The 25,083-nt window shown below is 32.1% G+C and overlaps 2 protein-coding genes, 1 long non-coding RNA gene and 1 pseudogene across 9 annotated transcripts; 2 read left to right on the forward strand and 2 right to left on the reverse strand.

The window, feature by feature from the left end:
• Positions 1 to 34: 34 nt before the first annotated feature.
• LOC145944275 (uncharacterized) lies at positions 35 to 4,814 on the reverse strand. 4 transcript variants are annotated; one of them, XR_014426643.1, is made up of 5 exons: positions 3,575 to 4,814; positions 3,351 to 3,487; positions 2,190 to 2,417; positions 518 to 2,052; positions 35 to 394 (listed from the first exon to the last, which is right to left on the reverse strand). It is a non-coding gene; the product is annotated as an uncharacterized LOC145944275 (long non-coding RNA). The 4 variants fall into 4 exon arrangements; XR_014426645.1 differs by lacking the exon at positions 35 to 394 and adding an exon at positions 2,489 to 2,592 and having other exon boundaries at positions 401 to 2,052; positions 3,575 to 4,753; XR_014426642.1 differs by lacking the exon at positions 35 to 394 and having other exon boundaries at positions 404 to 2,052; positions 3,575 to 4,127; positions 4,540 to 4,740.
• A 1,690-nt stretch (positions 4,815 to 6,504) lies between these two features.
• On the forward strand, positions 6,505 to 9,709 carry LOC145944577 (inhibitor of growth protein 2). The gene is made up of 3 exons (XM_083052981.1): positions 6,505 to 6,778; positions 7,344 to 7,547; positions 7,658 to 9,709. Exons 1-3 carry the CDS (start codon positions 6,643 to 6,645, stop codon positions 8,233 to 8,235), a joined length of 918 nt encoding a protein of 305 aa, XP_082909107.1. The 5' UTR covers positions 6,505 to 6,642; the 3' UTR covers positions 8,236 to 9,709.
• Positions 9,710 to 9,938: 229 nt separating this feature from the next.
• Positions 9,939 to 18,396, reverse strand: Ubc6 (ubiquitin conjugating enzyme 6). 3 transcript variants are annotated; one of them, XM_083053621.1, is made up of 5 exons: positions 17,356 to 18,396; positions 16,494 to 16,574; positions 16,068 to 16,272; positions 11,324 to 11,485; positions 9,939 to 10,439 (listed from the first exon to the last, which is right to left on the reverse strand). In XM_083053621.1, exons 1-4 carry the CDS (start codon positions 17,397 to 17,399, stop codon positions 11,330 to 11,332), a joined length of 486 nt encoding a protein of 161 aa, XP_082909747.1. In that variant the 5' UTR covers positions 17,400 to 18,396; the 3' UTR covers positions 9,939 to 10,439; positions 11,324 to 11,329. The 3 variants fall into 3 exon arrangements, with proteins under 3 accessions (XP_082909747.1, XP_082909746.1, XP_082909748.1); XM_083053620.1 differs by lacking the exon at positions 9,939 to 10,439 and having other exon boundaries at positions 11,000 to 11,485; XM_083053622.1 differs by lacking the exons at positions 9,939 to 10,439; positions 11,324 to 11,485 and adding an exon at positions 13,358 to 13,664 and having other exon boundaries at positions 17,356 to 18,366.
• Positions 18,397 to 20,040: 1,644 nt separating this feature from the next.
• Positions 20,041 to 25,001, forward strand: LOC145944919 (ADAM 17-like protease; annotated as a pseudogene). Its single transcript, XR_014426767.1, has 14 exons — positions 20,041 to 20,377; positions 20,811 to 20,946; positions 21,049 to 21,149; positions 21,220 to 21,341; positions 21,588 to 21,738; positions 21,845 to 22,039; positions 22,115 to 22,309; positions 22,452 to 22,590; positions 22,737 to 22,891; positions 23,194 to 23,274; positions 23,443 to 23,651; positions 23,774 to 24,012; positions 24,503 to 24,618; positions 24,693 to 25,001. The product of XR_014426767.1 is annotated as an ADAM 17-like protease (transcript).
• Positions 25,002 to 25,083: the final 82 nt, after the last annotated feature.

The following is a 25,083-nucleotide window of genomic DNA, read 5'->3' on the forward strand; positions in this document are numbered from 1 at the left end:
GGGATAGAAATGCCTTAACATAAATTTAGACTCATATTAAAATGTGTGTATATGTATATGGAATATATACAAAATATATATAAATACATATCACGCACATGCACACACGCGCGCGCGCGCCCGTGTGTATGCATAAATTTGTGTCGAAATATTTATTCTGTGTCTTTTGTAAATCTGTTTCATGAGAACAAGTTCTTTTCGATTTTTTCGCGTGACAAGTGCAATGATTGGCGCTTCTTGCTCCTCTTGCCAAGAGAGAGAGAGGCATATTGCTTTCCATTTACACCATAGACATATATATATAGGGATGTCCGGTAATAATCGCCTCATCTCGTGTTGCAGATAAAATAAGTTAAATCGAGTAGGAAAGTCCTCTATCGTTTCGCGATCTTCGCTATAATTAATAAAAAATTAAATAATTTTAAAAAATTTCTGTTGAGATATTTCTCGTAAATCGGTTTCATGAGAATAAGTTCTTTTCGATTTTTTTGCGCGATAAGTGCAATGATATACTCACTATATAATATACGGACGCATTATATATAATTAAACTTATTAATCCCAACCATAACCCCCGCTTCATCGCACATCTAATAACCGCGTAATATTGAGCTGTCTCTTTTTACCGCACGCTTATATTCGCGCGGATTGGCCGATTTTTTAAATTAATTACTAAATCAAATAGGAAAGTCTTCTGTCGTTTTGCAATCTTTGCAATATAATTAATTTAGAAATTTATATATATATATATATATATATATATATATATATATATAAACTTGGCCAATCCGCGTGAGTATAAACACGTGGTGAGAAGAAATGACATGGCGCTCGCGCATGCGTAGTAGTTTTATTTCATTTTATATAATATATTGTATTTTATATATATATATATATATATATATGTATATATGTATGTGTATATTAGAGACGTTGCGCGTTAAACGGGCCACCTGTCCTTTCAAAAAATTACGCACAATATGAGGTCTCAAAATATTTGTATACTTGTATACTTTCGAATGGAACCTTTTGAAAAATAGGCAAAATGGCCTTTTGAAAAATTCAATATGGCGCCTAAAATCAGCAAAAGTCACGAATAATTACAAAACATCTTCGATTCAAATGCGAAAACTTTACGAATCGACTTGAAAATGATTACTGAGGTTATGAGGTATTCGCGGTCGTTGATTACAAATCTGGAGATAGAATTACAAAATTCAAAATGGCAGCCATAGGGTCAATAACCCTTGTTTAAGGGGATCCCTTAGAACATATATAAATGGAAGGGGAATAGCAGGCTGAAATGTGTCCGAAGGAAGTGAGAAAGAAAATCGTAGTTGCCTCTCTATTGCTCTCTGTGAAAATCATGGTTGCCTCTCTCGTGAGTTACTGCTCGAAAGTGCGCATGTGCGGCTACTAAATCACGAGAGGCAACCATATTTTCTTTCTCACATCCTTCGGACATGTTTTTCTGTGGAGAACAATAGGCATTCCCCTTTCTATATGTTCTAAGGGGGATTCTAAACGGTTCTGCCTTATCGACAGAAAATGAGGTTAGATTCGACCATAAAATCTATTTATTGGCTATACAGATTGTTTTTTACCTGAAATTATAACGCTTCGCGGTTTGTTAATATTAATATTTTTGTGCGAAAGGATTGATCAATCTGTATAGTCAATCAAAATATAAGGAGTTGCAACTCTTTAAAACTCCTTATATTTCGATTAATATACAGATTGCTCAATCCTTTCGCACAATTAAAGTATTAATATTAACAAATCGCGAAGCGTTATAATTTCAGGTAAAAAACAATCTGTATAGCCAATAGATTTTATGGTCGAACCTAACCTAACCTAACCTAACTTCACTTTCTGCCTTGCTTCAAAAGATCTCTAATTAATCTATTTTCTCTGTCTTTTGGAATGAGATTATTACGCAAGCGCGGACACAATGTCTGTGAAATACATAGCATTAACTTCCTTGAAGATAGCCGGATAAAATAACAGCTATACATATCGGGTCTTATTATTTTTCCATCATGACTATTGGTTCTGTTGGAAAACACTGGCAATTATTTCAGATTATTTTGGAAAACACTGGCAATTATTTCACTGGGTTATTTCAGATACAATGTATTATTTTGATTGTATTCATTTTCAAATCAATAATATTTTCACATGTACATTACCTGGAACATTATAAATTGCCGATTGATGATCTTGGTATATCATATATAATGCTAAGATACTATCATTTTGATGTTTTTGAGATTGCAGCGCCGATTGGTCGAAGAAACTTTCCTCTTCAATTTTACTTATAGTAGCGATTGTTTTACTTCCATTAGAAACTATTAGAATCTACAGATAATAATTCTTTGATGTTGTCTTTGACGTAATCCTTCCGTCCCAGTTGGTAACTGAAATTATACATTATGAATTTATCTCATAATTATTTACAAAATTAATATGTTCACAAAATAATATATACTTGAATTTCTTTTCGCTTTTTATATTTCCGAATTTTGACACCTTGTGATTGTTTAATCTCCCCAATCATTGGCTGTCAAATGGCTCCAAAACACTTAGAAACAGCTAACACACACACACACACACACACACATATATATATATATATATCAATGAAAGAATAATTGCCTATATCTTTCATGAAACAAGCTTGAAAGGTATCTTTCATGAAGAATAGAGATAAGGAGGCCGAACTAGCATTGAGGAATTATCGAAATGTGCGACCAAATGTCGAGCCTAATTGTAGTTTATTAATGCTCCGCAAGGTTGCGCTTTTGCCTCACGGGACTCACACGTACACGGTGAACTTTTGTGTTAGTCATTCTCTATCCTTCTTGTTCTACATCCTGCAATCTCTCCTCTCTCTCAAACTAACGAGCATCTTGTGATTGCAATGCCATCTATAGGTACCTATAGGTACTACTATCGGGCCTCGGTTTTGGTCGCACATCCCAAACACATAGTTCGGCCTCCTTATCTCTATTCTTCATGGTATCTTTCATGAAACAAGCTTGAAAGGTAGTCTGGTCATTTACTATTGTGAGAGAAAAAGATAGTCTGGTCATATCTACTACTACGATGACATCGAAATATCAACGTCAAACTCGAGTAAAGCATATGTATCTCTCCCCCAACCATGGAAAAACCATGGAAAAAGTTAAAGCAATTATTGATTACAAGAATCCGAAGACTGTTCACGAGCTTAGAAGATTTATAGGTATTATCAATTTTTATCACAGATGTCTAAAGAATGTTGCTTCGCATCAAGCAGTTCTCACAGATTATTTGAAGAAGAGTAAGAAAAGGGATAAGAGAATTATTACCTGGACTTCAGAAGCTGAAGAGGCTTTTAAAAATTGTAAAAATGAGCTTTTTAAAGGTTACAATGTTATCTTATCCTGCACCTGCTGTACCTCTCATCCTTACGTGTGACGCTTCTGATTTTGCTGTGGGAGCCTCTCTGAAACAAATTATTGATGGAATTCATAAGCCGATCGCCTTTTTCTCAAAGAAGTTAGACAGTACTCAACGCAATTATAGTACTTACGATCGAGAGCTTTTCGGTATCTGTTTGGCTATCAAGCATTTTAGGTATATGCTTGGAAGGACGACAGCTTCTTATTCGTACAGACCATAAATCTTTAATTTACGCCTTTCAGCAGAGATTGGACAAAGCATCTCCTAGGCAGATTCGTCACCTCGATTTTATTGCTCAATTTTCTGCCAACATCGAGCATATTTCTGGCAAGGATAATGTAGTTGCAGATTCTCTTTCAAGAATTGATGCTGTGTCGTAGGTCTAGTTTACACCGTTAAATCGATTGGTACGCGCATCAAGTTGGTGCGGATTAAACATTTGATTAGTCCCTGTTTACACCGATTGATTTCAAAACAGATTAGGTTAAGTTTTCAGTCCGAAAAAGAACAAATTTCACTGTTTTTCAAGTTATATAAAATTCCAAAGAGTAAAGAAATACATGAGGGAATGTATCGGTGGTGGGGGCTAGGCAAATCGCTGACGGAAGTACGTCATGGCCGCCATCTTGAGTGTCCACTTTTTTGACGTTTATAGCGTCGTCTGCAGCTATAGTTGTCGGAGCCTGCAGACACGTGTGCGTCAAATATTATTTTATGTACAATCATTGTAAAAAAAATAATGAAATAGAGCATCATGGTGCATTGTCAGGCCTGTGGCATAACAACAACAGCGCGAAATTATGGGATAACATTTCACCGGTTAGTAATTGTTATCAGTAATATAATAACAAGAATTTTATACCTACTGTTCTAATTTTCTAAATAAATAGTAATAAAAAATTTTTCTATCTATAAACGCTTTTCAATCTATTAAACACTATTAAAACCTATTTATATTCTGGCTATGGTTGTCTTTTATTTTCTTGATTCTCATGCACGAGATAACTCGCTGATAAAAATTACGAATAAAGTATAATTTCCAAAGCAAATTATTTCGGAAGTCATACTTTACATAACAAATTGTTTTCTAATTACCGTAATTTTGAGGTTCTTCCAGTATCTCCGAAAAGCCATTCAATATTGACGCCCATAAGCAGCCATTTTGAGTATCCACTTTTATGCTGGGATATATACTCACTTCCGTCCGCTTAGCTCGAGCCATATGCTCCCTCCTGTTTCTTTACTCTTTGTAAAATTCTAAAAGTCTGAGAATCTTAATTCGATTTTTAACCTAACCTCAATTTAACAGTAGTGGCAGGGAAAATGCGATCGGAATCAAATCTGATGCGTTTACAGAGCTCCGTGAACTTGGCCCCCCAATTTTGACTTTTTGAGTTTTTTTTTTTTTTAATCGTTTGTAAGTTGTTTGTAGGTGATTGTTAGATTAATTAAAACGTTTGTTAGATTAGCCTCGCGCTGCAAAATAAAAAATAAAATTGACCGTAAAGTTAGCCCCCGGTTTTTTATTTTGATCCTATTTCAGTTTTGCAGAGGCTGAATCGATGCGGAATCGTTTGTTGGTCACGAATATGCTAATTAAAACGTTTGTTAGATCGTCGTTTCTTAAATAAAAGCAAAAAACGATATTTGATAATTTTCTAGGGAAATATCCGCAAAGTTAGCCCCCGGCTTTTAATTTCGATTATTTAAGTTTTGCAGAGGCTCAATCGATGCGGAATCGTTTGTTGGTCACGAATATGCTAATTAGAACGTTTGTTAGATCGTCGTTTTATAAATAAAAGCAAAAAACGATATTTGATAATTTTCTAGGGAAATAACCATGAAGTTAGCCCTCGGCTTTTAATTTAGATTATTTAAGTTTTGCAGAGGCTTAATCGATGCGGAATCGTTTGTTGGTCACGAATATGCTAATTAGAACGTTTGTTAGATCGTCGTTTCTTAAATAAAAGCAAAAAACGATATTTGATAATTTTCTAGGGAAATAACCATGAAGTTAGCCCTCGGCTTTTAATTTAGATTATTTAAGTTTTGCAGAGGCTTAATCGATGCGGAATCGTTTGTTGGTCACGAATATGCTAATTAGAACGTTTGTTAGATCGTCGTTTTATAAATAAAAGCAAAAAACGATATTTCGCGTGTCGCTAATCGCGCTGGCTGCAGAAGCCATAACGCGTACCGCGTAACCAATCAGAGTCGTTCCGCGTTTTCTATTACGGCTCTGATTGGTTACGCGGTACGCGGAAAATATCAGTCCATGAGATCGCACTCTAAGGTAAAGCAACTTATCAGCTGATTGGTCAATCCACAATTGTCAACTGGCAACGAGAACATTTGCAACCTATTGTGGAATGACCCTAAGAGTGCGTTCACATGGACTGATATTTTCCGCGTAAGGGTGCCGTCACATGGGGCGTAACTTGCGTAACCGTAACCAGCGGATCGCCAATCACCGAGTTATTCCGATAGAGCCCTTCGTCGAGCTTCGATTGAGCCTCTGCAAAACTTAAATAGGATCAAAATAAAAAACCGGGGGCTAACTTCACGGTCAATTTTATTTTTTATTTTGCAGCGCGAGGCTAATCTAACAAACGTTTTAATTAATCTAACAATCACCTACAAACGACTTACAAACGATTTAAAAAAAAATTCAAAAAGTCAAAATTGGGGGCAAGTTCACGGAGCTCAATATATATTGTAAATTTTGAAACATATAAAACTTGTACATTTTTTTTTTTATTTTAGTACATTCGATGTAAACGCACCCGTACTAAAGCTTTGATGCACACCAAATTTAATACGCGTACCAACGTTTCGACGATGTAAACTAGGCCATAAAATACGAATTTGTAATTTATACAATTCTCCGCGAGAAGACTTCACAATTGCTCCCGTCAGATGGCACTCAATTGGACTTTATTGGTCAATTGAACGCAATACACTTTGATTGGTCAGCGTGATTGACACCCTAGGCACCGGTCAATACGACTGGTTGTATCTTGTATGCAAATAAACCTCTCCGCTCTTCTGTCGACTTATCTTATTAATGGTGCAAAAATCAGAACAATAATAGTTAGCAATTCGACTTTGGACGATAATGTTGTGTGTATTGTTGTATAAGAGACGAGAAGCTAAAAAAGAAAAAGAATAAGAGAGAGAAAACAAAATAATAACGCAGCTATGTTAAACCAAGCGGTGGTCGAGGCTTTGTACTCGGCGACATATATCGAAAATTATTTAGACTGCGTGGAAAATCTGCCAAACGATCTGCAGAGGCATGTTTCCCGTTTGCGTGAACTGGACGCCACTTGTCAAAGTAATCTTTTAATCAAATTATTATTTCGTGCCAGCTCAATCACTTTTTTTAAGAGAAACATACGCTTCAACAATATATTCTATACACTATTCAAAAAATTATTCTATTTTATATATTTTCTTTATTTAAGATAAAAATTTTTATAATCTTATTGCTTTATAATTTTATTATCTTCTTATATTTCCATCTTTAAAATAATTAATTTATTAATATTAAATTTCAAAATTCTATCATCTATTTATTAATTTAGTAATAAATTAATTTATTAATTCTATCAACACATTCATTTATTGATCAAACAAAATAATTACTTTCTTATAATTTTCTGATAAAGATTTCACATAGCTTTGTAATTTGTTGATTGAATTTTTTTAAGACTTTTATAAGAAAAGTAACAAAGTAATAAGAATTATGAGGTATTTATGACTTTTTAGTATTAAAAAAATAAAAATATTACATTTTGTATCTACAAATATGAGTTTTTTATGAATATTTCTTAAAATAATTATTTTAAATCTTATATTTATCGAAATAAAATTTCTTACTATGTTATTATATTCTATAGCATATTTACGTGAAGTTGATCAGCATCAGGAAACATTACAAAGTGATACGGATCCTGCGATAAAAAGGAGAGCATTGCTGAGAGTACAGCAAGCTCTAATCGCAGCGCAAGAAATAGGAGATGAGAAATTACAAATTATTCAACAAGTACAAGATCTTATAGAGAACAAATCTAGGCAATTAGACTTGGATTATCGAAATCTAGGTATATTATTCTACACATTTCTCAATTCTCTTACATTTGATGCTCAGCAATATAAAATTCTATAATATACATTTGTTTGTTTCCAATAGCTAACTTTTACTCTCTTACAGATTTTGGTAAGGAACAGGAGAACTCCGAGGTTCGTGAATCAAACATAAGCAACAATGCGAATACCGCAAGCCATGCAAACAACATGGAACGCCACCCAAAACGTGCCAGAAGAACGAGAACCGAAACCTTAATAGAGTCAGCCCATTCCATGGATATAATGGTCGGGATGACGGAAACGAGATCTTCGACGATGTCAACCATAAGCAATGGAAATCAAAAGAAGACAACGACGGCCGCTACTGGCAAGAAGAAGAAACGAAAGTCTCGGCAGGGCACTCAACAGAATCAGCATCGCGAGGATACACCGCCGCCACCGGAGGATGATCTCGCGATAGATCCTGACGAGCCGACTTACTGTCTATGCGATCAGATTTCGTATGGCGAGATGATCCTATGTGATAACGATCTATGTCCCATAGAATGGTTCCACTTCTCATGTGTTTCTCTGACCACCAAGCCTAAGGGTAAATGGTTCTGTCCCAAGTGTCGTGGCGATCGACCTAACATCATGAAACCCAAAGCGCAATTCCTCAAAGAGCTAGAAAGATACAACAAGGAGAAAGAGGAGAAATCATAATGAGAACACGAAAAGGTTAAGAAGACGTAATGGGATTTTTGTAGGATAGATTTGAAGTTTGAATCACGCATGCGCGTATGTCTGTACATTAAGATCATATTCTTCTAAATATCAAGTTATATTGATTTCTTCTTTTCGTGAAATCACGATCACCTCTAAAATTGTAGAAATATGTTCAAACATGTTTCTCTCGCATTTAAATTGTAAAGGATCTTAAATATCATATATATATACACATATATCATTATATAGGTATATTATTATATATATGATATTTAAGATTGTACATATAAGATCACATTAAACAAATCAAATTTTGTTTAAATGTATTTTCTTTATTGATATTTTTTTGTTAATAACGATTTAAAAAATACAATAAGAAGAAAGAGGAGAAATTATAATAACACGAAGAAAAACTTAAGAAATGGGACTTTCGTGGAATATAGATTTTAATTTTGAATCGCGCATGCGCGTATGTTGTGTATGTGTGTGTATTAAGGTCATATTTTTCTAAATATTAAGTTATATTGCTTTCTTTTCGTGAAATCACGACCATTTCTTAATTGTAGAAATATGTTCAAATATATGTTTCTCTTGCATTTAAATTATAAAGGATAAATGAATATATATATGATATTTAAGCTTGTACATATAATATCACATTAAACGAATGAAATTTTATGTTTAAATGTATTTGCTTTATTGATCTTTGTTATGAATAACGACTTATTCGGTAGAATTGGGATCTTCTATGGTTTTATTGGCCTGTGTTGACGAGAAATGGTCTAATCCAATATGTATTTCTCTTCTTAAGGCTCCTGGGTGCTCACAGCGGCCATATTGGAATCGTGACGTCAGAGGCGAGAAATAACACGTTGAGATTTCTTAGATGCCATTTCTAAATAAAAACATATTTGCATAAAATAACACTTAAGATCTCTTTAATACACTTCTAAAAAACGCCGAAAACTATTCTTTTCCCTTGACAGTCAATCAACAACCGTAAAATGATCGAGATATCAGACTTTGACATGCGGAATGACTGCGCATGTGCAAAGACCAGACGGACTGGGCCTCATAATATTACATTTTACAGCTGTTGATTGATTATAAAGGGAAAAGGATAGTTTTCGGCGTTTTTTAGAAGTGTATTAAAGAGATCTTAATTAAGTGTTATTTTATGCAAATATGTTTTTATTTAGAAATGGCATCTACAAATTTTTAGCGTGTGTTTTCTCGCCTCTGACGTCACGATTCCGACATGGTCGGCAAGGTACCAGCAGCCTTAAGGTCAAGTGCTTGAAGATTGAATATATAGTCAAAAATATGTTTCAAAAATAGAAGACATGCGCAGAAACGCGTTTAAAGTTTAAAGTTTTCCAATCTCATATCGCAAAAGTTATCCCGACTCTACTGTAAAAAATAAAAATAAGAGAGTTTATGGAAATAATAGTACAGAATAAATGAATTTTACACACTGAAAAAATAAATATTTAATATTCGAAAATGTAACATTAATATGTATATAAGTGTATATATATATATATATATATATATATATATATGTATTATATGTATATATATAAGTTATAAATATAAAGGATGGATATAAAGATATAAAGGAAAATTTATATATATATATTTTATACTCTTTATTACTTTTGTTTTTCTTTTTTTATAAAAATTAAAACTAAAGTCATTTCATGATAAATAACGAGCATTTGTATTAATAAGTTATTGTAGATAAATAATAAAGAATTCACACAAGCAATTTCGTTTTACAAAATGTAAATTTAATTACTATATCCAATATGAAATTTGTTTAAAATCTAATATAAACGTGTACGGTGGGAAGGGGAGGCGAAAGTTGGGGTAAAAACCTTCCTTTCAAATTTAAAAAAAAATTAGTTTTGCTGATTTCATGATTTGAACTCTATATTAAAGATATTTTAGATAAAATGGCTAAAAAGAATTCGAAGGCAATCGTTTAAATAAAAAAAAATAATAAATAAATAAATATAAAAATATAATTTTTTAAATTTAAAAATATAAAAAATAAAAATAAGAAGTTTCATTGATAAGTGTGATGATAACTGAAGATAAGTGTGATACGAAGAAAATAAGATAATTTTGCCGAACAACTTTCATTATCAACGTCAAGATCCAGTGCTTCTTATTATATTTTATTACATGATACAGACTCCCTAAAACAAAATGACAAACTCATATTCTGAAATTCATTTACATTTATAAAATAACAAAAATCGATTTGCTGCAAAAGATTAAATTCACATTTGCGTACGTAATTTTTTTTTTCATCCTTTACATATGTATATGAGTAGAGACTTTCGGACCAATATTTTTTCTCGCTTATATTTCATTGGGGGGGTCAGAGGGCATCGTCAGAATTGAAAATCTCGAGTCGAGATTATTCCGAAAAAAATCTTGGCAGTATACCAAGTAAAAATTAGTGCCCCGTGCACAAGTATTTAATTCCAACGAAAAATTAAAATTTGGTTGGAATCAACGCACCGAAAACCGCGTACGGCTTCTATAGCCTTCTTAATTCTCAATTTATATGTATATGAGTAGCATATAACGCCAAGTTATAAAAAATAAAGACAATATATATATATATATATATATTGTCTTTATTTTTTATAACATATACATACATATACAATATACATACATATATATACATATACAATATATATATATATATATATATATATATATATATATATTGTATATGTATATTGAACTTATAAATAACACAAAAATCTCGTATAAGAATTAACAGTGCGTTTCCATATTTTATTTCGCACGATTGTTTCTTTTTTTTTTATTTCTTTATTTTCTACAAAGTTAAAATCGTGCAAATTTGTTTCGTTGCATCCTACGGATTGCGAATTAATACACGAAATGTTCATCATGAAACATATATCGAAGGATATTCTACAGTGTTCAACACATGTAAAGAGATCAAGTTACTATATTATTTATATAATATAGAAACGATTTTAATATTAAAGAAATTGCGAGATTTCTTTTGCGCATAAAAAGAGCAGTATATATATATATATACTTAATGTCAGCGGGAATCCTCCGTGTGACTCTCTTGGAAATTCAGCCAAGATTGTTCAACTACAGTGGCCACTCTTTTCTCATATTCCCGTTTATTTTCTTGATACAATTGCGCCGCTAAAGAATTGGCCGGCGAATTAGGATTCGGTTCGTCCAAAAGCGACTGTAACATAAATAATCAACAATTTTCCTCAGCAAATTATATACCTCAAATATGCAGGATCTTATTTTAAATGAGCCAGGCAAATATCTCAAAAAAATATGAAAGATACGAAAAAACGTTTTAGACAAAAGTTGTTTGATTCGAAGGGGGACATAAGATGGTGCCACTGATGTGACCTTGGATAATCATTTGAAGGTCACATGAAGGTCACTTTCAATTTCTTAAATGGAAACCCCTATTTTTCAATGCATATTCTTGTAGCTTATCTCGAGAGCTTTTCAAAACACATAATAATAAAGTATTTTTTCATTCAGTGCTTTTCGAATTACAATGCTTGAAGTTTACAGTATTTTGACATAAAAGACAAAATATCATGTAAAATATTTTAGTTTTCATTAATCTTACCTTAAGGCTCCTGGGTGCTCACCGCGGCCATATTGAATTGTGACGTCAGAAGCGAGCACACGCTGAAAATTCTTAGATGCCATTTTTTAATGAAAAGATATTTCAATTAAACAGCACTTCAGATGGCTTTAGCACACTCTTAAAAAACCTCGAAAACTATCCTTTTCCCTTATTTATAATAAATCAACAGCTGTAAAATGATCGAGTTATCAGACTTTGACATGCGGAATGACTCGCATGTGCAAAGACCAGACGGACTGGGCTTCATAATATTACATTTTACAGCTCTTGATTGATTATAAAGGGGAAAGGATAGTTTTCGAGGTTTTTTAAGAGTGTGCTAAAGCCATCTGAAGTGCTGTTTCATCGAAATATATTTTTATTTCGAAATGGCATCTAAGAAATTTTAGCGTGTGTTTTCTCGCCTCTGACGTTACGATTTTGACATGGTCGACAAGGAGCCAGGAGCCTTAATATTTTTATGCATAAAATAATTAGACAAATTAATTGGTGTAAAGAAAACGCATAGTTATTTTTAAGAAAATGTATACAATTTGCAACATATTTTTTCTTAAAACAATTGCGTTGTCTTTACATCAATTGATTGGTCTCATTATTGTGTGCATAAAAGTTAAGGTAAGATTACCGAAAATTGAATAATGTTTTACAAGATATTTTAAGTCAAAATACTGTATCTTTCAAGCCTCATAACTCGAAAAATACCTTAACGAAAAAAACTTTATTATAGTGTTTTGAAAAGCTCTTAAAATAAACTACAAGAATGTGCATTGAAAAATAGAGGTTTCCATTTAAGAAATTGGAGGTGACCTTCGACTATCGAAGGTCAATAGCACCATCTTATGTCCCCCTTCGAACCAAACAACTTTTGTCTGAAACATTATTTTTTATATTTTTTGAGATATTTGTCTGGCTCATTTAAAATGGGACACCCTATATTTTAACGAAGTTGGAAATATACATAAAATATATGTAGACAGGTTGTGGAGAGAATAACGAATACCACAGACTACAATTACTAGATTATAAAGAGAAATTATGCATTTATTACCTCATTAAATATATATATATATATATATCTATATAAATAAATTTGTGTACATATACATACTAAAATAGTATATCAAAGTACACTAAATTCAATAAAAGTATTATTCTGGACTGCCAGAAAAAAAGAGAATTAAATAAAAAATGGGGAAAAAAAGAAGAAATAAAAAATGTGGACGAGAAAAGAAAAAGCCAAACTTGTTTTTTTTTTTTTTTTTTTTTTTTTTTTTTTTTTTTTTTTTTTTTTTTTTCCATATCTAGGTTTTAATGTATAATAACTAATTTTTATTTTTTTTTGTGTTATATCACTAGATGTTCGAAATAAATAAATAGACAATTTTATAATAGTTTATTATTCAACATTGTAAAAATTCGGTCTAACGTTGCACATTGTCGTGGTAGTTCAATAAAGCTCTCAGGAAGAAACATGCCAGATCTGGTATTTCTTTTTTGTTTTTTTTTTTAGCGTTAGCTCCTCTCGCAGTATAAAGCTACATGTTCTTCTCCCTTGTGAATCTGATGGTTGATGTCGACGGCTAAACTGACGCCGTTTTTAGCAGCAGCATTACGTTAATGTCCATAACTAATCCACAAAACTCTGTTCCACGCAAGCCTTCACTCGCTTCTCGTACTCGCGTCGGTTCTCTTTGTACAGTTGTGCTGCCATTGAGTTGGCAGGTGAATTCGGGTTCGGGTCACTTAACAGCGACTGCAATCACATAAGTCGTACCTTGTTAAATTTCATAAAATAATTTTAGATTTTAGTTATTTTGACAAAGTGCGTGATATAAATAAATCTAACATGACAATCTTTGTTCTATGCTTTTCTTGTTCTTCTTCTTCTTCTTCTTTTTCTCGTCAATTGATACGAAAAAATATAAAAAAATATAAAAAATATACATTGAGCGATTATATAAAATAATACAAGTTTATTATACCAGGTAGCACAAATGCACCTCATTTGATGCACCTCAAATGATATACGCTTGCTTATACCTGGGATATGTATACCATGTGAAATTTTATGCAAGTGTTATATATACACAAATAATTTTTCGTAAACTGAAATCATGTGACTTTGCTGAATTGCAACCGCTGTTAAGATAAAACGAATGAGCCCTTTATAGATATTTTTATCATGTATAATTAGGAACAAAAAAGTCTTACGAGTTTCAATAAATATGAATAAAAGTTTTTGAAAGAAAATAAGATTGCATCTAATAAAAATAGAAGAGAAGAGAATATGGCATATATTTTAAAATATAAATACAAAAACATTAAATATGAGAATTCACAAAATGGTAGGCTAGAATGAGCCAACGCAGTTGTTAAGGCGTCAGATATGTAATTATTAAAGTCAAATTACAAAGATCTCCATTCTTACATTAGTGTTTTAAGAAGATTGTCAAATTTATGCCGCAATCGTTATTGTTGGACTTACTGAATTACGAGTCGTGTTTCGTCGCAGCACGTTATATGTATACTGGTCAACATATAACTCTTTCGCTCTCCGGCTTTTCAATCGTTGAGTGAAAAGATGTGCAGGCGAGAAATAGATGACCGTTTTCATATAAAGACTGAGACACGGATTCTCAGCAAGTTTTTACTCTGCGGTTTCATAGCGAATTCGATATAGGATGCGTTTTATTCTTATATATTAACATTATAAAGACTGAGACACGTATTCTCAGCACTTAAGGTTTTACTCTGCGGTTTCATAGCGAATTCGATATAGGATGCATTCTTATATATTAACATTATTAATTAAGTTTTTCAATAATGCTTTTTCCAATATTGTTGCGCTGAAGATGACCTAAATACAGGTCGAAACGTACGCTTTTTATATATTATTTTTATTTATATGAAGATCTTTGTAATTTGACTTTAATAATTATATATCTGACGCCTTAACAACTGCGTTGGCTCATTCTAGCCTACCATTTTGTGAATTGTTTTATTCTTGAGAGCCTTATTAATTTTAAGTTTAATTTAATATGAGATTTAGAAAATAAAATTATTATGTTTAATTTTGCTATGTTGTGTATATTTAATTAAAACAATGCAAAATACGTTTATGACTCGCATAATTAATATACATCGGAATGTATTACTACTAATTGTAAACACTAAGTTGTGATGAAATAATATCAAGTTATAGTTTTGATTGTATATCTCATAACATACTTAATATTAAACAGTACAATCAAAAACATTAATTATGTATAGTACATTTAATATGGTTACACTCAATAGTAAAATTCTGTAATTAAGAAGAGACACATATCTTTTTGTTTACATAGATATATCAATATAGTATACATTATATAATAATCAAATATCAAATCAATATAAAGAAGCATAAATCAACTATTTTATTTTATAAAAAAATGAAAAAGTAAAATCATAAAATCTCTTTATAAATATTAGTGCACTAAACAGCATTAATGCTTCTGATTGCATACTTTAATGTCTTTTGATTTTAATATAATTTTAATATACGATATATCTCCCCATTTGTTGTAGTAAAACAATAAAAGATTTATATAATGCTATGTATATGAAAAAAAAAAGAAAAACCATTACCTTATATAGAAAAATGTTTAAAAAACATTATCATTCTGTGCGATATACAGAATGAATTAGGTAGCATAATTAAAAAGAAAATTAGCCTTGCAAAAATTAATCAAAAGTAAAATAAAATTTTTTTACACGAGAAAATTGACTTTAAAATTTGAAAATTTTTGAAAAATTGATAACATATTTACACTTATTTAAGCTTAAGCAATTGCTAATGATCTTGTATAAATATAAATATACATTTATTATATATTTTTTAAAAATTGCTTTAAAACAAAGAAATAATACAAGTTACTAAAACATGTCAAGTATCAAGATAAAGCTAATTTAGATTTATTTTTGCACAAACAATTACTTCCTTTTTTATTGTATTATGTTTCCTAGTGTATCTTGTATATTATATTTATAAAATATAATTTTATTAAATGCTACTGGATTTATAAAGTTGAGTTTCTTTACTCTGATTACTTAAAAAATGCTACAAAAAATAAGAATATTGAAACATTTTACAGTAAAAAAAAGAAAGGTGACATACCTGTATAGAGGTCAAGATGGCCGAGACATCATAAGTAGGGCTCCAACGATTTTGAAGTATATCGAGACAAATTCCACCATCCGCATATACATTAGGATGAAACATCTTACTAACAAATCTCACTGTAGGTGGTTTGTTTGGATATTCTTCCGTAAATTCTATTGTAAGTTTAAATGTACCATCTTCAAACGGAGTGTCATGTGGTCTTGAAACAGAGAAGTAAACAAAATGTCAAATCTTATCTGAAAACCTAAATCAAATCTTATATCTCTAATTAATACATATTTTATAAAATAAAGAACAAATAATTTTTCTCTTTCTAAGATACATATTTCTCATTCAAAATATTTTTTTTTACTTGTAAAAAAAAATAGAATAGAAATTTTATCAAACAACAAATTGCAGTAAAAATTGCATTTATCTTACCCAAATATAACTGCATTCCATATCATAATATTATTGTCTGTTGGAGCACCTGATACTCCAGTTGGAGGATCCTCCTGTAATCTTTGAAAAAAAATTTTTTTTTAATTTTTGACAACACATTTTCATATATATAATATTAATATATGTGTATATATTATATATATATTTATTATTCATAATAATTTATTGTTATTTTATTGTCTTCATTATAAAATTTGATAGATTATGCAAGAAACAATTTTTTTCAATTACCTAATATACTTATAAAAATGGGGAAAAAATTCTCACTACTTTTATTACAATTTGCTTTCATCAAATTTTATAAAAGATAAGGTTTAAATATTTATAAGTCTAAGGGCCAATTTCACCAACGTCGATTAACTTTAACCTCCAGTTAAATTATAACTTTGTCACTTTTTAAGAACGTATCTGAAAATAGACAAAGATATAGATATTTAACCGAAGATTAAAGTTAATCGACGTTGATGAAATTGGCCCTTAGTATCATACTTGTTACGATCCAAAAATGTCTCATCTAATATTACAAGAATGAATAAATATGAGAATCATTATTTAAATTTAAATAAATAATATCGTAGGAAACATTCTACAAATGATCAACTCTACGATTGAACCTTAAGGTAGGACCACGATGAGAAAGGTTTGTTTATTGTAGATAATGAAAAAAAAATGTCAGGGTAGAGGAGAAGGAAGATGATGAGGCGCGAAAGCACGTTTCTAATAATAAGTAGCAACTGATGGTTTGAGAACTTCTACGCTGGAATTTTTAAGTTGTTGCACTTAACACAATAGCTTCATCCTGAAAGATTACAATGCATTAAAATTCGCAAAATTCAAGTACCTCTTGAAATCCCTCATTAATCTCCTCCTTGCAGGGGTGGACATCCCTTACGAACCGGCTTCCCGGTTAACTTTGTGTCCGAACGATGACAATGATGGATGATGATCGAACGAGAGAGGCTCTTTCTTACTCCTTTTATATAGTCCGTAGGTGTAATGTGCTCGTGTGAATCAACTGATGACGGTGATGATGATACTGATGATGACGATGATGTTGATGATGAAGAAAAGGACGAGGAGGAAGACAAACGTTGACGATGAAGCTAGTCTCTTTCTTCTTCTATATTTGGTTCTATATTAGGTTGTCTATCATCAAGATAGACTTGCAGAAGAAACGTAACGTCGCACTTTCTCTCTCTCTCTCTCCAGCACGCATTCACGATGAGGGTTATCTTCTTCTTCACGAAAAACCTGAATTCGTGAGAACGTCGAGGACGAAGAAGACAGGGAGATTGAAGGTAACAAACACACGCACGTGCACAAAGGGCGGAAGCGGAGAGAAAAAAAGAGGAAGAGAGAGATAGAGAGAGATCCTCTCTTGAATTGTTGTGTCGTCCTTTGCCTTTTGTCGCGCCTGTGAAGGTCGCCTTACTTCCGCGCAAATAAACTATTACGAAAACGAATCCGATCCCACCCCCCGACTAGTAAAATGGCAACGATGACGATGAGGATTGTTATATACTCCGGGCTTCTACGATTTCCGAATCGGTTTCGATATTCGAGCAGCGTGTGCGATGGTAGTAGTGTAGTAGTGTAGTAGTAGCAGTAGTAGTATAGTGGTGGTGGTGGTGGTGGTAGTAGTAGTACTTGTCGAGTGTGAAGTGATTTTTTTCTTCCTTTTTTAAATTTTTTTTATTTACAACGAAGAGTCCCTCTGTCTCTATCTACAGCGAGACCTTCACGAGTTGCGATTTAGCCTTTCGCAGCCTTTCGAGGAAATTTTCGCTGACTGCTGCCAAACAGTCACTCACGACAGCTGGGCAGCAGGGACAAGTGAAGTAGTGGGGGAATACGAGAAATAAGCCGTCTCGACGTGACGTCACCACCGGGATATCCAACGAGAGGTTTGTTCTTTTTAGCTGCACTGATAAACTAGTGCAATAGGTTTGTTCTTTTTAGCTGCACTGGTGCACTAGTGCACACTGGTGCAATCTTTGACTATATAAATATGGACTGCTAGTGCTAACTTATATCGAAATCCAAGACCAGGGACTCGATTCTTGAATTCATTCGCAAGAGAAACGTATGCGCAAATTCGGCTCTTACAGAAAAGTTGCAAGTTGATTGGCTATCGCATGGCTTTTAGCCAATCAACTTGCAACTTTTCTGTAAGAGCCGAATTTGCGCATACGTTTCTCTTGCGAATAAATTCAAGAATCGAGCCCCAGGGGGTCGATCATGTAACTTTTCTTTAGAGCGAAAACGTAAAAAGTGAACAATTTCACTATGGAAACCAATGCGTGATTGGCGGAACAGAGCAAAATTTTTCACTTTTCACGTTTTCACTCTAAAGAAAAGTTACATGGGCTGCTTTGAGAAGCCTTTATTTGCGCACAGTACAATTGCACACCGTGCTATTAGACACATAAAGTTGCGCACAGTTCTTTTGCCCACAGTTCTTTTGCGCACAGTTCTTTTGCGCACCGTTCGTTTGCACACCGTGCAATTGGACACGAAAATGCGCGACACATGCTCTATTCACACACACAAACACACACGTTGGGGGTGCAAGGGGGGCCTTCGGCCCCCCCTCCCGCACCCACCTCGCCGGAAGGGGTGCCTAGAGATACTATGGCCGATATTCATAGTCCGTTCTTATTTCAAGACCGTCTTAAGTAATGTCTTAAGATGCAAATACGGCAGCTCCGTGAACTTGGCCCCCTAATTTTGACTTTTTGTTTTTTTTTTTTTAATCGTTTGTAAGTCGTTTGTAGGTGATTGTTAGATTAATTAAAACGTTTGTTAGATTAGCCTCACGCTGCAAAATAAAAAATAAAATTGACCGTAAAGTTAGCCCCCGGTTTTTTATTTTGATCCTATTTCAGTTTTGCAGAGGCTGAATCGATGCGGAATCGTTTGTTGGTCACGAATATGCTAATTAAAACGTTTGTTAGATCGTCGTTTCTTAAATAAAAACAAAAAACGATATTTGATAATTTTCTAGGGAAATAACCGTGAAGTTAGCCCTCGGCTTTTAATTTAGATTATTTAAGTTTTGCAGAGGCTTAATCGATGCGGAATCGTTTGTTGGTCACGAATATGCTAATTAGAACGTTTGTTAGATCGTCGTTTTATACATAAAAGCAAAAAACGATATTTGATAATTTTCTAGGGAAATAACCGTGAAGTTAGGGTGCCGTCACATGGGGCGTAACTTGCGTAAGCGTAACCAGCGGATCGCCAATCACCGAGTTATTCCGATAGAGCTCGACGAAGGGCTCTATCGGAATAACTCGGTGATTGGCGATCCGCTGGTTACGCTTACGCAAGTTACGCCCCATGTGACGGCACCCTGAGGTTACGCGCGTTTTCCGCGCATGCGTGAAAAAGACCATGAAATATACGATTATCTAGATACGCGCCCAACATTAAATGCTGAACCTTAAGAAGAGTTTGCAATCAGCAATCTCATTGGCTCCGTTCCGTCAACTCGATTTTTCAATGCATCGATTGGTCGAAAACTTCAGACTGCATGAACAAGTAATTGAATTGTCATCGTGAATAGAAGAAAAAGGGATGATGTTTACGTGCGAAATTGTCAATAATCTTATTTCGTTCTTTTTACCCGCCCTTTTATTATGTCATTTATCATAAATTCTTTCTTCTGGATGAATTGTGTCAAAAGTGCACAAAATTGCTATAATCCGTGCAAGAAAAAGATATCTTAAGATGTCTTATTGATTATAACCCATGTATATGAGGGTATATAAAAACAAAGTATATATTGTTAATTCTTCCATCAACAATGGATAAACCAAATGCTTTACTTGTCTATTGTATTTTTATTACTCTTCAGAATATTCGTAAGTTACAGGTTTCAATTCATATAACTGTTATTTTATATAATTAATATGTCAAATTGATTTGCAATTAACATGTAAAAGATAAATTGCAAAATTTTTCGTTTTAAAATTGAGAAACAATTTGTTAGAGATATTTACAAATAAATGAAGAAAAAATAAAATTTTTAATGAATTAATAGAAATATACAATAATACTTTTTTCGTTTTAGATTGCCAAAAAGAATTTCAACATAGATTTTTCATGCTTATTGTTAGTAAGATATTTAATATTGGCAAGCTTAATAAATAATTATTTTACTCGATATATTTTCTACTAAGATCATTTAATCTTACATTCAAATGAGAAATTTTGCATTGTTTTCTATTGTTATTGTAAATCTTGTATAATGTCAAATATTTCTTCATCTAATTTGCATTTATTTTATATCAACAGATGGACTTTATAGAAACTTGAAATACTATGAAACAATTCACAGTAGTCATTTCCAACATAAGATCGTAAAACGAGGTGTTCACCATAGTTATCCATACAATAAAATAAGTGAAGTAGGGTTTTATTCACATGGGCGGTAAGACATATTTGATTACTTTTATATTTAATATAAAAAATCATTCTGTGAGATTTTTAATAATATTTTATATCAATTAATAATATTTCTTTTCTTTTACAGTCATTTTAGATTAATTTTAACACCCAGAAGAGAAGTTATATATTCTAATTTTAAGGCATATGAGGTTAATGCAGATGGAAAAGAGAAAACTATACACCTAGGTATGACAATATATATTTAAAAAAATTAATGGAATTCAAGTCATTGTATTTTTTAAATTTTGTCTCGTAGATCATGATGATTTTTACCATGGACGAGTGTTTGGAGAAATTGAGTCTCATGCTCAAATGCATATTAATAATGGCATTCTAACAGGTATTATAACAACTTTGGATGAAACCTATCATATTGAAGTGAGTATATACATTGAATGAAATTTGTACAGTAGTAGCTAATAATTTAAGCAACATAATGAAACATAATGAATTAGATAAAATTAAAATGCACTAATATATAATTTAAGTAATATTAAAAATGAGAAAGTACAATATATCGTTGCATTGTAAATTATATCTTATTTTTGGCTATTTTTATTTACATTTAACATGGATTGTCGGATTGTCAATTAGAAGTTAACTTCAACCTTGAATGTATTTTAGCCATCTTGGAGACATCTTCCTCATTTAGACAATGAAACAATGATCATTTATAAATCATCTGATGTTAAACTTAGTTGGGAACATTACAAAGATGGGGAAGGCCATACACATGGAGCTCCAAAGACCTGTGGTTACGTCAAAGAAAATTTAAGTATGGTTTTACTGCAATATAAATAGTACATAATTTCTTTTGTGTTTCATAAAATTATTTCTACATTCTATTTCTACATTAATATTATGTACACTTTCTGTTATAGATTATACACTGGATGACGAGGACGATTCTGAAGATGATATAAAAAAAGGATAACAGCAGTAGCAGAGTGAAAAGGCAAACGGAAACCTACGAATTTGCACCAACAAAAACAAGATGCCCATTATTACTAGTTGCAGATTACCGATTTTACCAAGAAATGGGTGCCAGCAGTACAAAAACTACAATTAATTATCTGGTATATATGAGCTTGATAGTATACAATTGTCTATGTACATTGATTTGCAATTGTAATAATATTAATTTGTTGCAGATAAGTTTGATTGATAGAGTACATAAGATCTACAATGACACTTTATGGCATGAACATAAAGAGGAAGATGGTTTCAAAGGAATGGGTTTTGTTATTAAAAAGATCGTCGTTCATAGTGAACCGACACGAGTGAGAGGTGGCGAAACACATTATAATATGATTCGCGAGAAATGGGACGTCCGTACATTGCTCGAGGTTATTATATATATATATATATATATATATATATATATATATATATATATATATATATATGTATATATATATATATAAAATAAAAATATCCCTTATTGTTAAAATTAAATATTGTTTCTCATTACATAATGCATTAATGCAGGTGTTCAGTCGAGAATATAGCCATAAGGATTTTTGTTTGGCTCACCTGTTTACTGACCTTAAGTTTGAAGGTGGTATTCTTGGATTGGCTTATGTAGGATCTCCTCGTAGAAATTCAGTGGGTGGTATATGTACACCAGGTATTTAGTCTATATTAAAGAAACATATACTGAATTAATATTGATCAAATATTGTATAATGACGAAACGGTGCAATGTTTATTACATCTTTTTTACAATACAACATAAATTATCAGATTTAATTAATAAAATTTATTCTGTTACAGAATATTTTAAAAATGGATATACATTATATCTGAACTCAGGCCTAAGCTCCAGCAGAAATTATTATGGACAAAGAGTAATTACAAGAGAAGCTGATTTGGTTACGGCACATGAATTCCGTCATAATTGGGGTTCTGAACATGATCCGGATGTTTCGGTAAATTATAGTTCAGATATTATTGTATATATTCACAATTCCTGAGATATGGAACTAATGTTTAACACAATTCAAACAGCAAATAATATTAAAAATTAAAAAATATAATATTGTAATAATAAAATTGTAAAAATAAAAGTAAAGATGTTGGTGCTAAAATATATTAAACTTCTTTGTTCATTAATTGTTTAAATATATGCTTGTGTCAACATTTACTTTATCCTGCAACAAATCTTTTATTATTTTATTTTTGTTCTGTTTTTTTGCAAGATTAGAATTTAAATTTTTGACATTGATTATAGGATTGCAGCCCAAGTGCAAGTCAAGGTGGATCTTATTTGATGTATACTTATAGTGTTAGCGGCTATGATGTAAATAACAAGGTGAAGTATATATGTTCTATTCATAAACTTGAATTTCTATCACAATGTGATAAATTGAGTTCCGATGCATGTTTTTTGAATGAAATATTAATATAGTATTTTTATGCTATAGCTTTGTATGTATGTATATATGTATACACTTTTATAAGTTTTTTTTTTCATACACAGAGATTTTCGCCATGCAGCTTACGATCTATCAGGAAGGTCTTGCTAGCCAAATCTGGGCGCTGTTTCTCAGAGCCGGAAGAATCGTTCTGCGGTAATTTGAGAGTCGAAGGCGACGAGGAATGCGACGCAGGTCTTCTGAGAACAGAAGACAATGATCAGTGTTGTGACAAAAATTGCAAACTTCGAACTAGTCAAGGAGCGGTTTGTAGGTAATGCATAGAATTATATATATCTAACATATTTTTTCTATTTCTTCTATGATTTTCCAATGAGAATCCTTAAGCTAATTTATATTCCTCAATGCTAAATGTTCATTTATTTCCTTCAACAGTGACAAAAATTCCCCATGCTGTCAGACTTGCATATATATGACTGCAGGCGTGAAATGCCGCGATGCACAATACGCCACTTGCGAATAAGAATCACGTTGCACCGGAGCATCCAGCGAATGTCCAAGATCTCCGGCCATGAAGGATGGTACTAATTGTCTTGAACGTGGTCAATGTCGCGGAGGCAAATGTGTGCCGTATTGCGAGACGCAAAATTTACAAAGTTGCATGTGCGACACAAGTATGTATTTTATCTTAATTTCTGCATGTCAGTAGGAACGATAAATGATAGAAGAGTTTTATCACATTTATGTATACTTGTATCATTTTGTCATCTCGCAAGAAAAAACTAGAATTTATATCTTGTAATTTAGTTCTACAAATTTACAATTTATTTACCGGCAACTTACTATGTGCAATAATATGTAACTAATTGCTATTTTTTGATCTTTTGATTCTGTATTTCAATGCTTACAATCGTTTTGGTCAGAATTGAAGAAAACTTGATATATTATTTTACAAAAATATTTATAACTGATAAGAAGCTCCAAAAAGTTGCAAAAGTTTAAAAATGGTTACATAATTAATATATTACAAATATAATACATATAAATAATATATTATATAACTAATACTCTGATAATTGTATCTGTGTACTTGTGTGTGTGTTGGAAGATATATATTATTATTAATATTATTATTATTAACATTACGTCAAATTTGATTGACAGTTGCTGACGCATGTAAAAGATGCTGTAGATTGAGTTTGAACGAATCATGTTTTGCGGTAGAGTCAACAGACATTTTACCTGATGGGACACCATGCATTCAAGGTTTTTGCAATCAGGTAAAACGATATTACATCACTTTACTTTAATATAAGAGCTTTTGTTGATTCTAATATATCATACTTTTGTTTAGGCCATGTGTGAAAAAACAATTCAAGATGTAGTGGAGCGATTTTGGGACATTATTGAGGATATAAATATCAATAAAGTTATGCGTTTTCTAAAAGATAATATAGTAAGTGCTGTAATAATCATCACCACCATCATATGGATACCATCGAGCTGCGTTATCAGTTACATCGATCACAAACGTGTCAAAGAGAGTGAAAAGAAATGGCGATGGAAACATACGGACGAACTCATTCATCCGGACGAGCCGAGACAGGTGATTTATATTGGTGGCCAGCGACAAAGAGTACAACACGTTATGCATCAATCTTAAATCATGAATATCATTACTCGCATTGCATTAAGTACTTTGTCATCTAGTCAAAGAAGTTCATATATAGTGATATCGGGCTAGA

The sequence above is a fragment of the Prenolepis imparis genome, unplaced genomic scaffold (assembly GCF_030444845.1).
Source record: "Prenolepis imparis isolate NDT839.2.m4 unplaced genomic scaffold, iyPreImpa1.0 SCAF_13, whole genome shotgun sequence".
In the NCBI taxonomy this organism is placed as follows: Eukaryota; Metazoa; Arthropoda; class Insecta; order Hymenoptera; family Formicidae; genus Prenolepis; species Prenolepis imparis.

Excerpts from the sequence above, each read along its gene's own strand:
- LOC145944577 (XM_083052981.1), top strand. The coding sequence starts at position 6,643 with ATGTTAAACCAAGCGGTGGTCGAGGCTTTGTACTCGGCGACATATATC. Across the intron at positions 6,779-7,343 it reads ACTGGACGCCACTTGTCAAA|CATATTTACGTGAAGTTGAT; the intron begins GTAATCTTTTAA and ends TATATTCTATAG. Across the intron at positions 7,548-7,657 it reads CTTGGATTATCGAAATCTAG|ATTTTGGTAAGGAACAGGAG; the intron begins GTATATTATTCT and ends ACTCTCTTACAG.
- Ubc6 (XM_083053621.1), bottom strand. The coding sequence starts at position 17,399 with ATGTCCACCCCTGCAAGGAGGAGATTAATGAGGGATTTCAAGAG. Across the intron at positions 16,575-17,355 it reads TTAATGAGGGATTTCAAGAG|ATTACAGGAGGATCCTCCAA; the intron begins GTACTTGAATTT and ends TTTTTTTCAAAG. Across the intron at positions 11,486-16,067 it reads CCATCTTGACCTCTATACAG|TCGCTTTTGGACGAACCGAA; the intron begins GTATGTCACCTT and ends TTTATGTTACAG.